Raw genomic sequence first — 16,385 nt, forward strand, 5'->3', positions numbered from 1 at the left:
TTGGAGGCACACTATTTGTTTTTGTTTGTTTGTTGTTTGTTTGTTTGGTTGATTGGTTGGTTGGTTCCAATAGCCTGACCTAGCTCTAAAGCTTCCTTCCCTAGCTGTAAAGCAAAATCAAACTTCTACCATATTTCTATACAAATTAGCACGAAAGTCACAAAAGAAATACGTTTGTATTTATAGACGTGCCTCCCATATCGTCCATGCAGACCTTGCACTGTGCATAGGGCAGCTTATCTCTGCTGGGGTCTCCAAAAAATTTAATTTAATTAATTTAAAAAAAAAAAAGTTGTCATGTATGTTCATTGTATGTTTTTTTTGTTGTTGTTGTTGCTGTTGCTCTTCATCATTAAAGGAAAAGTATCCCAGAAAATCATACGGCATTATAATGAAATGCTGCATAAAGGACCCCATTTTGACTGGCAGCAGCACTGTGTCGCAGCTTTGTAGTAGATTCTGTTTCAGCAAATATTTCCGATCTTTCTGAAATGTAATAAACCCCAAAACTAAAGTGAATCTGATAGACAGCAAGACACACATTAGCTCCACACAGCATCTGGTTTGAGATCGGTTATGAACTTGACTGATGTAGCTGAGGCTGAGGAACTGTATATGTCCATGAGATGAATAAAGTTAAACAAACTTAACTGGCACAAGCCATTGAAATATGCATAACAAGCCTTTTTAAATTCTATATCCAAATGAGGTCTTTAGAGCTAGCATGGAAGCACTGGCTATATTATTGGTATATTGGCAGATTATATGGTACAAGTTTGTGGAAGTGTAGCTGTTCATAATGTTTTTAGTAAATTCATTTTTTTAGGTTTGCAATAACTTTAAGTTATTAAGTTTATTTTGAGGGAAACACATGTATCACATGTAAGTATATGTGATAACAACTAAATAACAATTAAAAAAAAACAATATAGACAATATGTTCAAAGAATGTCTCCAGTACCAGCTATAACTGCACTGCTGCATGCACTTTCTTCATACACACAATCTGGTTTCCCCAGAATTACTTATAGATGCTCCATGCTTCCTGTGGGGATTTGCAGGCAACTTGGGTGGACACCTCTATCAAACGCTTCAGTGAAAGTGCAGTTCCAGACTAGCATGATTGCATTTAAGGTCAGGTGACATGGCAGGTCATTCCATTACAGACAGTGCTGCTTTCTTCTTGTCTAAACAAAAAAAAAAGCTCTTGCACAGTTGTGGGACATTGGGGTTGTGTCCATAGCCATTATGTTGCATACGGCTGTCTGTATTTCTCTCCTTTGTACATACCCTGTGTGTTAGGTGTTGGGTCACATCGCTGCAAGCCACCAGAAGAGCTTCAGAGTACTCTGGGATAGATTATACAAGTCTCTGAATGTGTACCATACACCATTCTTCCAAACGATATTCCCTCATTTGTGATTGTGAAATCCATAGAATATGATTTATATCTTATTTTTAATACTCATGAAACTGTTCAGTGAGGCCTTGTGCTGTGTGGACAGGGGCGGAGTCATCCTGGACGAGACCACTCCCATCAGGATAGAAGTGTTTCATCATAGGATAAAGATGCTCAGTCAGAAGAGCTTTATATTGATTTGTAGTGACTCTTCCCTTTATGGGGGCAAGTGAGGCCAAAGTATGGCAGCAAAATGCCCTCACAGTATAACAGTATACCGGACCCCCTTCACTGTAGGGGTCCAGTACAGTCCTGTACTGTTCTCTTTGCAAATGCCACACATCCATTTGCTGAAAATATAGCGAAGGATGACTCACCTGATCAGATGACCTTTTTCACATCTCTCTAAACCAGTGCCTTTGGTTTTCTGTAGCACTAAACTCTTAAAAGCTGCATTTATCTTTGTAATGAGGGGGTTTATGCACTACAGCCCTTCTGTGTAGCTGCTGATGGACTATTCTTGCTAACAGTTTGATCACACCTGGGTTTTTCCTTACATATCACACTAATTCACTAGCATTAGTCATTGAATTTATGCTTCTGAACACATTCTCACACCCTATTTACTGACATCTTTCACATAGATCCAAATGTCAGATGTCATTTTGCACTCATTTACTCAGTTTTTTCCTTTAATTTGTCATAAAGACAGAGCTAGACTGATTTAATCAATGTAGATACATCATGATTACACACGTGCAAACACAGGCTTTTGTATATGAGGTAGGATCAGTAATGGGGTCACTGTCTGCACTCACCTTTCACTAACTCAATTTTATTCCATTCTGCTTTGGTTACTTGATCAAAAAGCCACTCAATTCTCTCAACTTGGTATTCTCTCGACACATCTGTCTTCATTTTCATGTCATTTAATTTCATACATTCATGAATGTCCAGTAATAATACTTACAGTTGTAAAAGTAGAAGCACATTTGCCCCTCATTTAGTCAAGAACCATTGGAGGGCAGTGGTGAGTGGCAGAAGATGTGAGCTCACAGTGTGTGTGTGTGTGTGTGTGTGTGTGTGTGTGCTGAATCAAAGACAGCATGTTAACAGCATTTGCATACACATAAGTCACCCAAACACACAAATGCATGGAGCTTTTGCCTCCCATCAGGGGTTTAATAGACAATTGACAGGGCAGATCAGTGGGCAGTGGAGTAAAGAAGAGGTTAAGGCTGACCTTTGACCTGCCTTATTAACAGCACAATGGCAGAAGGTGGCAGCCATGCACATCCTCCTCAAAGGAGATTTCCAACACAGAGGCCCTGAGGCACACACCCTATTGGATCCCAAATCAACGCCCTTTATCCCAGATCACCCCCAGAGTCTCTGCAACTCCCACTATCCAGCCTTAAATAATCTCCATTGCACACTTCCCACCACTAATCCCGGTCACTAATCACATCGATATTGATTTGGTCTTATGCTGTATAGGTCCAGCTGGAGCAGCACAATGTAATGCTAAATGAACAAAATAATGTTTTACTGACTAATCACCACATATTCAGATACATTAAAGTTATAAGTATTTTAAACATAAGAATAAATATTGATCATTATAATTACAGTCCCCTCCAAAAGTACTGGAACGGCAAGGCCAATTCTTTTGTTTTTGCTATACACTGAATAAATTTGGGTTTGAGATTAAAAGATGAATATGAGATGATACATCAGCATTTCAGCTTTCATTTCCTGATATTTACATCTAGATGTGTTAAACAACTCAGAACATGGCACATTTTGTGGCAGACCACCCAATTTTTAGGTGAGCAAAAGTAATGTAACAGATAAATAAGTAAATAACACGTAATATTTGGTTGCATATCCCTTGCTTGCAATAACTGCATCAAGTTGGTGACCCATTGACATCACCAAACTGTTGCATATTTCTTTTGTGATGCTTTTCCAGGGTTGTACCAGAGCTTGTTTCAGTTGTTGTTTGTTTTGGAAGGTTTTTCCCTTCAGTCTCCTCTTCAGGAGGAGAAATGCTCAATTGGGTTAAGGTCTAGTGATTGACTTGGCCAGTCTAAAACCTTCCACTGTTTCCACTGATGAAGTCCTTTGTTGTGTTGGCAGTGTGTTTTGGATCATTGTCTTGATGCATGATGAAGTTCCTCCCAATTAGATTGGATGCGTGTCTCCGTACATTGGCAGACAGGATGTTTCTGTAGACTTCTGGATTCATTCTGCTGCTATCATGAGTTACATCATCAATAAAGATTAGTGAGCCTGTTCCAGAAGCAGCCATGCAAGCCTAAGCCATGACACTACCTCCACCATGGTTGACCAGTGAGCTCCTATCACTTTGGTAGAGGTTAATCTTGGTTCCAGAACTTTTGGGGCTCATCTCTGTATTTCTTTGCAAATTCCAATCTCCCCTTCTGATCCTTACTGCTCATGAGTGGTTTGCATCTTGGGGTATGACCTCTGTATTTCTGCACTTGAAGACTTCTTCAAATGGTGGATTGTGATACCGTCACCCCTGCCCTGTGGAGGTTGTTGGTGATGTCACGAACTATTGTTTTTGGGTTTTTCTTCACAGCTCTCACAATGTTTCTGTCATCAGTTGCTGTTGTTCTCCATGGCTGACCTGTTTCATGTCTGGTTGTTAGTACACCAGTGGTTTCTTTCTTTTTCAGGACATTCCAAATTGTTGCACTGGCTATGCCCAATGCTTGTGCACTGGCTCTCATAGATTTTCTCTCTCTTCTCAGCTTCAAAATGGCTTGCTTTTCTCCTATAGTCAGCTCTCTGGTCTTCATGTTGGTTTATCCTTTTTAACAACAACTGCAGTCTTCACAGGCAAAACCTAGGGCTCAAACCAAGAGTAGACATTCAGAGCTATTAATTCTTTAAACAGTCAATCTAACAGGGCACACCTGGGCAACAAGAAACACCTGTCGGTCACATGTTCCAATATTTTGGATATATGAAAAAAATGGGTGGGTTCAAACAAAACGTGTCATGTTTTAAGTTGTAAAATATATCTAGATGTAAATATCAGGAAATGAAAGCTGAAATTCTGATCTATCATGTCATTTTCATCTGTGTGTGTATAGCAAAAACAAAAGAATTGGCCTTGCCGTTCCAATACTTTCTGAGGGGACTGTATATCTAAACCTAGCAACTGTCATACTAAAATTAAGTAAGGAATAAAACATGAGGGGTGCTGTTATAGGACATATAGCACATTACAATGCTATATTATAATAAGTACAATGACTGTTACAAAGCATTGACATTGGAGACTCCTTCCATAAATGTTTATTAAACAAGAAGCCATTTTCTTTGTTAATTAACCACACATTTTTTAAAAATCCATTAATGAATGAGTTGAATAATGTATTAAAATGAGTGTATTAATGTAAACCTGCTTTAAGTGCATGTTGTTGTAGAAAATTAATCAACACTTTCTGACCAATCAGATTTGAGAATTCAACAAATGAATGAACAGAATCATAGAGGATCATGGTTACATAAATGTAATGTGAAAGTAATGACTATTTGCTCTTATAAGTGTTTAAGGGTTATCAAACTTCAGACGTAGGCTCCCGTTCAGTCAAGCTGAGCAAAGTTACTTTGGGTTCCGCTCAGCGCTACTTTAAATCGAGCTGAGTAAATGCAGTACAAGATCAATATCTTCGAAAAATAATATCAATAATTAGAAAGAATAAGAATAATAGAAAGATACAGTATATCACTATTTTTTTTTACAAGATTCCAGGAGGAAACATATCTGACCAATAACTAAATTCTAAAGATCATCATATTATGATTCTTTGTGGCATGATGGTGCAGTGGGCAACATTGTCATCTCACAGCTCCAGGTTTTCCGGTTCATTCCTGAGCTCTGGTTACTTTCTGTGCATGTTCTTCCCATGTCCTTGTGGGGTTCCTCCAGGTTCTCTGGTTTCCTCCCACATACCAAAAACATGCCAGTTTCTGTATCGGCTATGCTAAATTCCCCTTCGGTGTGAATGAGTGTATGAAGGTGTGTGTTTGTGCATGGTGCCCTATGGTGTCATATATCCTGCTGATCACATATATATATGATCCTGACCCCTTCTGCTCTCCAGACCTGCCTGATCAATCCTAATGTCATACTTCTGGTTGGATTTCTCATCACTTGGATTTCTCATAACACCACCTCTCGCTCCTGTGAGGATGGTGCCACACGGACAGCCTAAAGTTACATGAGATTACTGTGGATGGTACCACTTAGAAACCATCAAGATGGCTTTGGATTTCAATTGATATGAACAGTTTTGCTACGATGGCTTAGTACTACAGTTGCTTTGATAGCTTTAGGACTGCAATTCCCACAAACAGTTTGCACTCAAGTCTCCATCAGTGAACAGTTTGATAACTTCAACAAAATAGACTTCATGTGAAAACTATAATGAACTTTCATGGTTACACAATTGCACTTTTTGACCATATAGTATATAGTTATGGGAAGGGAATTATTTAGAATCGCACTCTCTGGTGTCACCCAGATGAGGATGGGTTCCCTTTTGAGTCTGGTTCCTCTCAAGGTTTCTTCCTCATATTGTCTCCGGGAGTTTTTCCTTGCCATCATCACATCTGGTTTGCTCATTGGGAAAAATTCATAAATTAAAATTTTATATTCTGAATTTATATATTTCTGTAAAGCTGTTTTGTGACAATGTCCATTGTTAAAAGTGCTATACAAATAAAATTGAATTGAATTGAATATATTTGTACCCCAACATATCTTTTACAATTTGATATCTTCTACATTCGGTGTTATTATCTGACACAAGTTTAGAAAGAAGTGAAAAGTTGCAGTTAATTTATTTTTAAAAATGGTTTATTTTAAAATTGCCTTATTTCAATGTCAGCGTCATGGCTTTTAATACCACGAGTCCCTGATGCGCCTCATGCTCATGAACCTCATGCCGCCCATTCTCATCATTTCCCTGAAGCTCCTGTACTCTCCAGGCCTGAAGTACCACATCTTGCCTCTGTAGTGGGGGTGCTCGTACATGAGCCAGTGGCCGTCCATCACATGACAAGACGTGCAGCCATTGTACCAGTGGTAGCGGTCCATGAAGGAGTCACAGTCATCAGTGATCTCCATCATCTGGCCCATGAAGTTCTCCCTCTCGTACGCCCTCATTCTGTAAGCTCCCTTGTACTGTTTGGGAACAGAAAGCAATACCATCACTTTCAGGCAAACTAAAATCCCTGAGCACATAGAACTTTGTTGTCTTTCCTCTAAAAAAAACAGATGTAATTGGTCAGCTAATTATCAAGTCAAAATGTGTTAGAGCAAGAAAAGCATGAAACTGTGCAGTGGTTTCTGGTCTTGAGATTCAAAACATTGCACAGTTAATGATCATACCATAGGGATCATGCGGCAAGACCTGATCCAGTTGTTCATGCCCCAGCCCCACATGCCCATGTAATCAGCGTACTCGCCCTTTCTCAAGAAATACTGGTTGCCCATGAAGTAGGGACGATCATAGACCATCCAGCATCCACTCTGAACCCTGCAGGAGTAGCAGCGGCTCATGTAATAGTACATATCGGAACAGTCACCGCTACACTCATAGGAGCGGCCTCCAAAGTTCCTGTCCTCGTAGAAGATGATCTGTTTTGAGAAGAAAAACAATACATTTTTAAAAAATGAGTTTTAGTTGATGAATAAAATTATCTTCTTCTTTTGCAGATGTGTACCTTGCCCATCATTTTGACTTGTCAGTTTTTGCTTGTCAGTGCCTGACTGGCTGAACTGATGTCCTGCCTGGTTTAACTCTTGCATTTATACCTGGTCAGACCCAAACAATTTAGGACACCTATTGTCTAAACTCCTGACCAAGCAACATAGCTCAGGGGCCCATGGAGAGCTGTACAGCTTTTGCTGCAATTTCATGTGACTCAGCCTTCAGAGACTTTAGAATGAACATCATAGGCAAGACAATGTAGCTCTCTTTATTGCTAAAATGCATTGTTTTGGTCTATACATACAGGACGCATGCTAGGGTCATCTATGTTTTTTGTTAGTGTTGTTACAAATACATGATTCCTGAATACCTGGCTTCCTGAAATGCCTCTTTTTATAATGCAAGCTGAAACAATGAACAGTTCCATAAAGTCTGTCACTAGAATAGCCAACCAGATGCTAGCCTCATCAAACATCCTCATAGGGATTTTTTTCACAGTGTAGGACACCCAGTTTTGCAGATCACAAAGAAGGCTTAGTGGGTCACATGATCAGTCAGTGCTTATAGGAACCGGATCACTGACTAAAGAGATCACTTGCTTGTGTGAGATATCATGGCTTGCTCAGGCATCTTGTCCACTATCCACAGTTGTAGTCACAAATGTGGATTTAATAAAAAAAAACCTTGTAAACAATTCCCACTAATGTTCACTATTAGTTAAATTATATTATTAGCAAAATGATTGTGTTTAGTCACATTTAAGTGTCTCTATAGTAGGGATGTAACCAAATATGATACTTTATTTGGAATGAAGAGATCAAGATATGAATAGGAGGCCCACTGAAAAGTTCAGAGGGCATCTGGTTGATACTAGAGAAGTGCAGCGTGACTGGGATCGTGTGTGACGCAACAAAAAAGTTTTGACTTTCATGCGTGCATGAGCGATTGGCCAGATATAAAGTTGGCAGGACAAACAAAATCCATGTTCATTAACATGCATTTCCAGCGTTCATTCTTTCATCCTTAGTAACTGCCTGGTCAGGGTTGTTTTAAATTTAGCCTCTAATTTGTTTACATTTTGAGAAATAGAACCAACTAAATTAGTTAGGAAATATTGCACACAGGTATAAACAAAAATAATACATAAATAGAATCAGTGAACTTGAATGATGTAGCTGAGGTTGAGGAACTGTCACAGTCAGAATTGACAGACATGCTGACAGTGATGGCATTCCTCCATCTGTTTTGTTCAATGTTTTCCAGTGTTTCCAGGGGCATAGTGGTAGGGTTCATATTTAAAAACAAAACCCCCCTTTCATTTAGGCCACGCCCACCTCATGGTAAATCCGAATACAGATACAGCTATTTAGAGCGCTAAATAGATAGTATATATTGTATGTATTTGGATCAAATGGGCACATTAGTGGTATTTTTGTGAGTCAAATGGCAGAGACTGTGTATGCACGCTAGACCATATGGCTTTGGGAGACACTGGTTTAAAGCAGCTGATTAAATGTCCGCTGATCAGACAGCTGAAAGTTTCCAGTCTACAGTCGACTGCTGTCTGAACGCTGGTTTGTTTGGGTGCCTTCAACATGTCTGTCTTGCGGCCTTTTTCCAAAACACATGTAAGTAATTTACTACAGAGGAAAAGGGAGGCAGGGGTCTGTGTGAGAGTGTCTGTGTGTGCCTTTTGTTCCCTGAACACTGGAAGCCTGATTAAGAATGGGAAAACTACTAATTTAATAGTAATTCTGGATTATATCCCATTTACCGAGAATGCCCATCTGTAGTCACCCATTAATCATGTTTAGACATTTGTGGCTAGCTACTCTCAGGTTGGAGGAAGCGAGACGATGGGAGAGCCTCTTTCCCTCTTGAGATTTGGCCATGTGGAAGCGACATGCCGTCACTTTTTGCACACATTCCTCCCATAGAAAAACAACATGGATGGGCGTATACTGATGTTTTTGACATTTCATTGCCATTTATTTGAATGATGCCATTTAGAACGAGTTAATGTTTAACTTTCAAAAGAACAGGAAACGTTCCCACCAATGCCACAGGTTAATTAATGATGATGTCAAGGATAGTTTGTGTTCCCACCCAGTGGTGGAAAATATTTGAGTAATTGCACTTCATTACTATACTTGAGTATTATTTTAGGGTATTTATACTTTTCTGGAGTGTTATTGAAATTGAATACTTGTACTCGTAGCTAAGTACATTTCCAAGAAATAACACTGTTTACTCCTTACATTTTATTTAGGCCTTCAACACTGTAGTGATATCTTGGCAAGTAAAAAATATCTTGAATATGAGCAATTTTACGGAATATTTCTTATTATGAGATTATTATAAATCAAATATAAGATTATTCAGTCTGCTTTTCTGATTCTTTTGTCAGATAATTTGGCTTCTTACTAGAAATAAATGCTTAAAATAAGAAAAAAACTCTGCCCATAGAATAAGGCTATTTTAAGTTTGAAATTAGTAAAAACAAAATTTCTAGAAGTAGGTTTAATAACCACATATTTGGTTTATTGTAATCTTATAATACTAGATAAGTGACTAAGATATTTTAACTTGCTAAGATATCTTTTTTTTTTCAGTGCACAGGTCTTTTATTATGAAGATGTTCCTATACAGTCTCTTATAGAATTCTGTAATTCGTGGGAAAATTATTCAAAGTGACCTTGTGGTAATAAGGGTATTTTTTTCTGTCCTGTAAGCATTTCTGTTTATGTTTTGCCAAAGTCACGACTGCAATTGTAGATGTGCTGTCATCTTATTATTGGTGGCTTTTAGATGAGCGTCAAAACTCTAATCTTAATTTTAAAAAAATTTCTGACACCAAAATTTTGCTATCAGCTCTTTTTAGGGCTGTGGCTCTCCAGAAGTTTGACTTTCTTACAACAGAGCATTTGGATGTGTGTGTGTACATGTGTGAGAGAGAGTGAGAGAGAGAATGACTCAGATCAGTTAGCATTCCACAGCATACTGTTGCACTATGGGATGGAGAAATGGGGGGAAAAGCTTCAGTGTGGTCCAAACTGAAAAATTCAAGCTTCCACGGGGGATTTCAACAGTAGAACGCTATATTAGCCATTCCAAACTGAGCGTAACCTTTACAGGAAGTAATGATATAGCCCGTGAACACTAAAACGGATCATACTGTTGTTTAACTCTTTACCCATGACTTCAATTTTTAAATGCATGAGTTACAGTGCACAGCTAAGATACCAACCAAACAACAGAAGGTCAGAGAATACAGACGCAGGCACACACTGTAACAAAATTCTAGCACCTGTTAACAGGATATGTGAACCATGTGTCCTGACCTTCAATTAAAAAGATTGAGCACATATACACACATATTCAGAGGAGATGGCCCAGTCAGTGAAGGTCAACCATGAAACTCTGAGGTTAAAGGAGAGAAAAACTCGTGCATCAGCATAGAAGTGTGAGCATGTGTGTGGCTGGGAGATGATAGAGTGTGGCAGTGGAATCTAGACAAATAAAAGCCAGAGCAGATAAAACTAAAAGCAGAGACATATAATAAAGGCCAATTCACACCAAATGTGCTTCTGAAGCGTGTTTTTTTTTTTCCGACACACATCAGAAGCACATCACACACAGCAATTCCACTTCTATTTTAATGATTATTTCAACCCACACTGGTCATGCTGTTCTTGCTTAATGCCTCATCTCTTTTTTTTTTTTCATTCGCATCTGGGTGAAGTGTAAACTCCATAGAAATCTACTGGTCACTGAATTACATTTTCAGTAATTTGTTTTTTCACATGCTTTGAATTTTATTTAAAATCATAATGTCATGACTGTGCAAACTGTATTTTCATTAATAAGTGTCTGTACCATGTTTCACTGATATGGTTGTGAATTTGGAAGCATGTGGTGTGAATTTGGAGCCACAGAAAACATGACAAATAAGACAAGGACCTGTGGAAGAAGCTTCAACCTAATGAGTTGGAATTTCTTAGAGGAAGAGCCTTATCTTACTGCAATGAGCCACATGCCTGTTAATAGATTCGCAGTGATAATGCATTTGTATGTGTTTGTGTATGTGCAGAGGCCAAAGGCTGGTTGCAAACACTTTGTCAACCAGAGATGAATCATGGAATGCTCTATATTAAGGAGTCTTAGAATATCAGGGTGGAATGAACAAAAGAGCTAAAAGAACCACCTATGGTAATTTTGATCTAATTATCTGTAAATTGTTTTCATTAAAAAAATACACAAAGTTGATTGATTTCCAAAATCCACACGTAAGTTAAAAATCTTATCAAATATGACATTATGTGACTGCGATGGACTGGCATCCCATTCGGTGTGTATTCCCACCTCATGCCTAGTATTACCAGGATAGGCTTTGGATCCAGTGCGACCTTGAAAGTGAGAGAGTATGTGAGTGAGTGTTGCTATATGTATATAAATTTGAAAATAAACATTCACCAGAATTCACTACACTGAATATTTCCCCGTGTAATTCTTAGCTCTCATGAGTAAGCCACTGTAAATTGCATAAGTAATAATACTGGGCATGGTGGTGCAGTGGGTAGCAATGCTGACACAGCTCTAGGGCCCCCAGTTCGATCCTGACCTTGAATTATTCTCTGTGCTGTATTTCTGTGCATGTTTTTACTGTTTGCATGTGGGTTTCCATCAAGTTCTCTGGTTTCCTCCCACCTCCCCAAAATGGTTCAACCTGTTACTAAAAATGAGTAGCAGTCAGTGAGTATGCCAAACGTCTAAAAGACCTAGGCATAGTTGATCAGACCATGACTTCTGTTCAAGTGGTATTATGCTGCAGATCTCCATAGACTTGCTTTATCCAAAGCCATCTTCCATTGTTTGTGACAGTGTGACAGCTCATTACACCTTGCCTTCTTCATCCTCCAGGCATTCCTACCATGGCACCATCAATTCCAGTAGGATGATATTCTTTCTTTAGTCAGAGACCAGTATTATGTCAGTTCTCAGAGTTGTCTTGCTGAATTGCTTGGGAATTCTCAGCTGCTTCTCCATGTTAACCAGTATCTGCCAGCCTCTTGCCAAGATCCTATGGTTTGATTCTCACTCCCAGCTACTCACCTGCACTTACGAAGGCAATGATCTTGTAGGAGGGCTGTACCTGCTTCCTGCTAATAATCCTTCTGCTGATTTCTTCTGCAATGGTCTTCAGCACCTAGCCATGCCACCAGTGATACCAGCCCTCATCTAGATCTTTTGGACAGCAGCTGAGGATATATTCTTTTCTTGGAGCACAACTGACATTCAGGCAGTTCCACTTTCCTCCAGCACTGTAAGACTGATGGGTTATACAGGATGGGTTATTCTCTCCACTGTATACTCCCTCCTGGTCCAAGCATTCTTCTGCTTCTTTGCAACTGCTCTGCTGGTTCACTGCTCCTCGACAGCTGTCTTCAACAACCCTTCAGTTCTCCTTCCCCTTGGTGTCATACCTGGGGACTGAACATATTTCCCGTCCTGCTACCTCCACTGTCACCGCTGTCAGTGCACTTGGGACCTGTAGCACAGCCTCTTCTCTTGCTCTCTATTTCTTCCCTCTCATTATCAACACCCCTGCCTGGACCACTTGTGTCACCTGACACCTTGTACTGCATTCTCTGTCTTGCCCATGTCACCTTTAACTTCTCCTACAGGGACCTCAAAGGCAACCACAGCTTTGTGAAGTTCCCATAAAGGGAAATGCTTCTGAGACTCTTTGGCAACCCCAGCCACCTCCAGAGAAAGTTGCTGACCTTCCTCTCTAAGTTCTGCATGGCAGAGATGAGAACATCTTACACCAGCAATGGTCACAGGATCATTGGTTGGGTGCTGTGCTGTTAAATCCATCCTTAGGACTTGCTAGGCAGCCTTGACTGGTCGAGTGCTCTCAGCCAGCTGTCGAGCTCCTGGCAGTCTTCCTAAACTTGATGTTCATTCTTTCAGCCTGCTGTTGAACATCTTATCAAGGTTCTATACTGGCCTTTTTTTAGATGGTTGAGATTGATGTTCTTATGATGTTGAAGTGGAATCTCTCCATAATATTGCCTCATTGACCTTGACTTTGTTGGTTTGAAGCTCATTATTGCTCAGTTAATGAGCTTCTCTAGGCTTTGCAAGATGTCCTGAGTACAGTCTCTATGGTAATTGTCATCGCATACTTAGTCTAAATATAGAGTAGAAGTGATTTTGGAGAGGCATTTAAATTTGACAAGTGTCTTGCTTATCTACATATGCAAATCAACATGATTAACTGAGAAACACACTAGAAATCAAATTTCATCATACCATTGTACTAAGTGTATTTAGCAGGTAATTATCTCAGATTAAATTTTTTTCTACTTTTATATAACCTGATACTTTGAGGTGTTTTAAACCAATTAAACACATATTATAATAATGAGAGTGTTTCCACTTGACTACCATACTAAAATAGGCATCCTCACAATGAGACCTGATTATGTAATTACTGCACTGCAAGTAATTCACTTGAGCCTTCATTAACTGCCCTGATGAATATAAATTTCCTTTTTTTTTTTTTTGTACACAAACTCTACAAATCACATGGACATATTAATGTGGCAAAATTATATGGGCTTGATGTGAACAAAGAGAGAGGGGAGGCATTTGTGTTGTGGCCAGAGACAAACTCCTCTCAGGCCCAAGCCACAAGCGGTGATTGCACCGATTCAAAGAGGAAATGGGTTTAATTGGCTCTATTCAGAAAGAATCACAATCTACCTCTGTCTGTCTCCCCCCTTCATGCTTGATTAATTCTTTACAAGAAGATAAAAAAGCCATTTAATGTCTCTTTCAGTACTGCCAAGCATTTGTGTAATGGCAGTTGGGAATGTGTCATTAACAACAGTAACAACAGCTATTTTTACTTCTCATTGTGAGCACAACAAAAATGTAACTTTTTGGAAGTTATTACACAGTATGTATTAGGGAGAAAACAAAAGTAATGGAAAACAGTTATAAATTATGAGAGAGAGAGAGAGAGTAAACAAATATAGGCAAATTTATCATTTTTTTATTATGCAATTAATATAAAACATATAAAATGCATATATAATATAATTTTATATTAAGCTTATTTCTAGAATTTTTACCAATTTCAGGCACATAATTTTGCTATTTATTTATAGAAACATGCATATCATCCCATTTTATTAATGAACTACACAGAGAATATAACACTCATTAGCCAATATTGTAAGGATGATCTGATACACTGTAAGGATGATCTGATGCTTTTCAACCTCTGTGCACTTTTAACACAAGATGGTATGGGCTTTTACAGGTAATACACACATATTGTATTTATTCTGTTAAATCGAGTTCACTGAATACTTCACTCACTGAGTTCGACTTACTGCTGACACAACTGTCCACACTGCCTTCCTATAATCTGATAGAATTGTAGATACACACAAAGAAAAGCTTCACTGGTAATCTTAAAGTCTATAGGCAGAGGTACGGGCGTGAGAGCCTGCTCCAGACAGAGTGTGTATATGTTTGTGTGGGAAACAGAAAGAGGTAAGGAGACCTAATCATAGTACCTATTATATATGTGTACACAATATATATTATTGAGCAATATAGTGAGAATCTTATTTACTATCTCAAGAATGTCATTAACACTATTAATTTTGCATCTTAATAGCCAGCAAACCTCATCTGTGTCTTCACTGTGTTTTGTCACCTGCTGTGGTACAATTAGACATCAACTGAATGATGTAATTTGCTCATCTGCTGATGCAATGAATCATGTGCACACACACACACACACACACACACTATGTTTTGCATAGTACCTAACCTCCTTACATCCCACCTTTGCTATTCACTGATTAATGACTGGAACTGAAGATCTGATGAGCCGTGATGTTTTTTGTTCGTTTTCTCTGTACTCGATGCTGCCTGCGTTTATTTGCACTTTAAATGCATAGAAATTGTTGCATCTTTTGTGAATTCAATGTATCAGTGCTGTTGTTCCGAATCATCTCCGTTTTCTCTCTATTGTCAGGAAACCATTGTAAAAATCTGTATGGATTCTCTGGGATACTGCAGATATTTTTACTGTACATTATGTTTTTATCACAAAATGGTCCCTATTATTGGAAATCAAAACATAATTGGCTGAATTCTCACTGCCAATTATGTTGATAATTAACATATTAAACTTGTGAATTACTAACGACTTAGTGAGCATGATTGGTTGTATCTATCTACACACCACAGAAGAGAAAATCCTAACTGTTTTAAAAAATTTGATCCACCAAAAGAAGAATTTTAATTCCCAGAAATCCCTATGACTGAATCCTCTGAAAGACCCTGAGGGTTCTCCTCTGATTCTAGCATAGTAAATTCCTCCTTATCAACATTCTCTGTACTAATAAATAAACATTATAGCAGTAGGTGCCGGTATTTTGTGATGTCATTTCCTCTGTAGGAAGTAAGGCTTAAAGTCTCTCCCATGTCCTGTTCCAAACATATCAAACATTTTGCTGTCAGCTTTGTGCCACAGTCTGGGCTTTAAAAGGGAAACCAGGCCAGTCTTTGAAGTGGTATGTTATCAGACACACATGTGCTTTGCATCCTCAAAGAAGTTGGGACTCTGTGTGTGTGTGTGTGTGTGTGTGTGTGTGGGTTCATTTTATGTGTGCCACGTGCCTTTTCCTGTTTCTATGCGTGTGGTCTCAAACTGAAAACCAGGATTTGTGGTCCCTCCCCCCAAAAGTCTGTCTGTGTGTGTGTGTGTGTGTGTGTGTGTGTGTGTGTGTGTGTGTGTAAGCGTGCATGGGTGTGGGTGTGTGCTTAGAAATGGTTTTCATGAAGATTTTGATTTTGTACCAGGAAACAAAACCAGTATAATCTGGAACAAAACACACACAGAGAATGAGAAAGAGAGAGAATTACAGCTCTGCCACTGGTAATGGTGGAAATCTACATGTTATATGCTGTTACAGGATGGGCCATATGCTCTCTCTCTCTCTCTCTCTCACACACACACATACACACACACACACACACACACACACATGCACACATAAACACTGAGTCGGTCAAGCAGGGTATAAAAACATTAAAATCCTAAACAGCTGTTGAATGTGCTGCCTTTCTTTACTAATTATAAACTATGTGGGTTTCCTCTTCCCCACACACACACACACACACACACACACACACACACCATCTGCTCGCAT

The 16,385-nt window shown here is 39.0% G+C and overlaps 1 protein-coding gene across 1 annotated transcript; it reads right to left on the reverse strand.

Moving 5' to 3' along the window:
• Positions 1-6,275: 6,275 nt before the first annotated feature.
• On the reverse strand, positions 6,276-7,223 carry LOC113531392 (gamma-crystallin M2). The gene is made up of 3 exons (XM_026922128.3): positions 7,163-7,223; positions 6,828-7,076; positions 6,276-6,620 (listed from the first exon to the last, which is right to left on the reverse strand). The coding sequence occupies exons 1-3, from the start codon at positions 7,172-7,174 to the stop codon at positions 6,336-6,338; spliced, it is 546 nt and encodes a 181-aa protein (XP_026777929.1). The 5' UTR covers positions 7,175-7,223; the 3' UTR covers positions 6,276-6,335.
• Between the last annotated feature and the right edge of the window lie 9,162 nt (positions 7,224-16,385).

This window comes from Pangasianodon hypophthalmus, chromosome 27 (assembly GCF_027358585.1).
Source record: "Pangasianodon hypophthalmus isolate fPanHyp1 chromosome 27, fPanHyp1.pri, whole genome shotgun sequence".
Classification (NCBI taxonomy): domain Eukaryota; kingdom Metazoa; phylum Chordata; class Actinopteri; order Siluriformes; family Pangasiidae; genus Pangasianodon; species Pangasianodon hypophthalmus.

Bases quoted from the DNA above. Each gene is read 5' to 3' on its own strand.
- LOC113531392 (XM_026922128.3), bottom strand. The intron at 6,621-6,827 runs GTATGATCATTA...GTTCCCAAACAG, and splicing joins CTTGCCGCATGATCCCTATG to TACAAGGGAGCTTACAGAAT.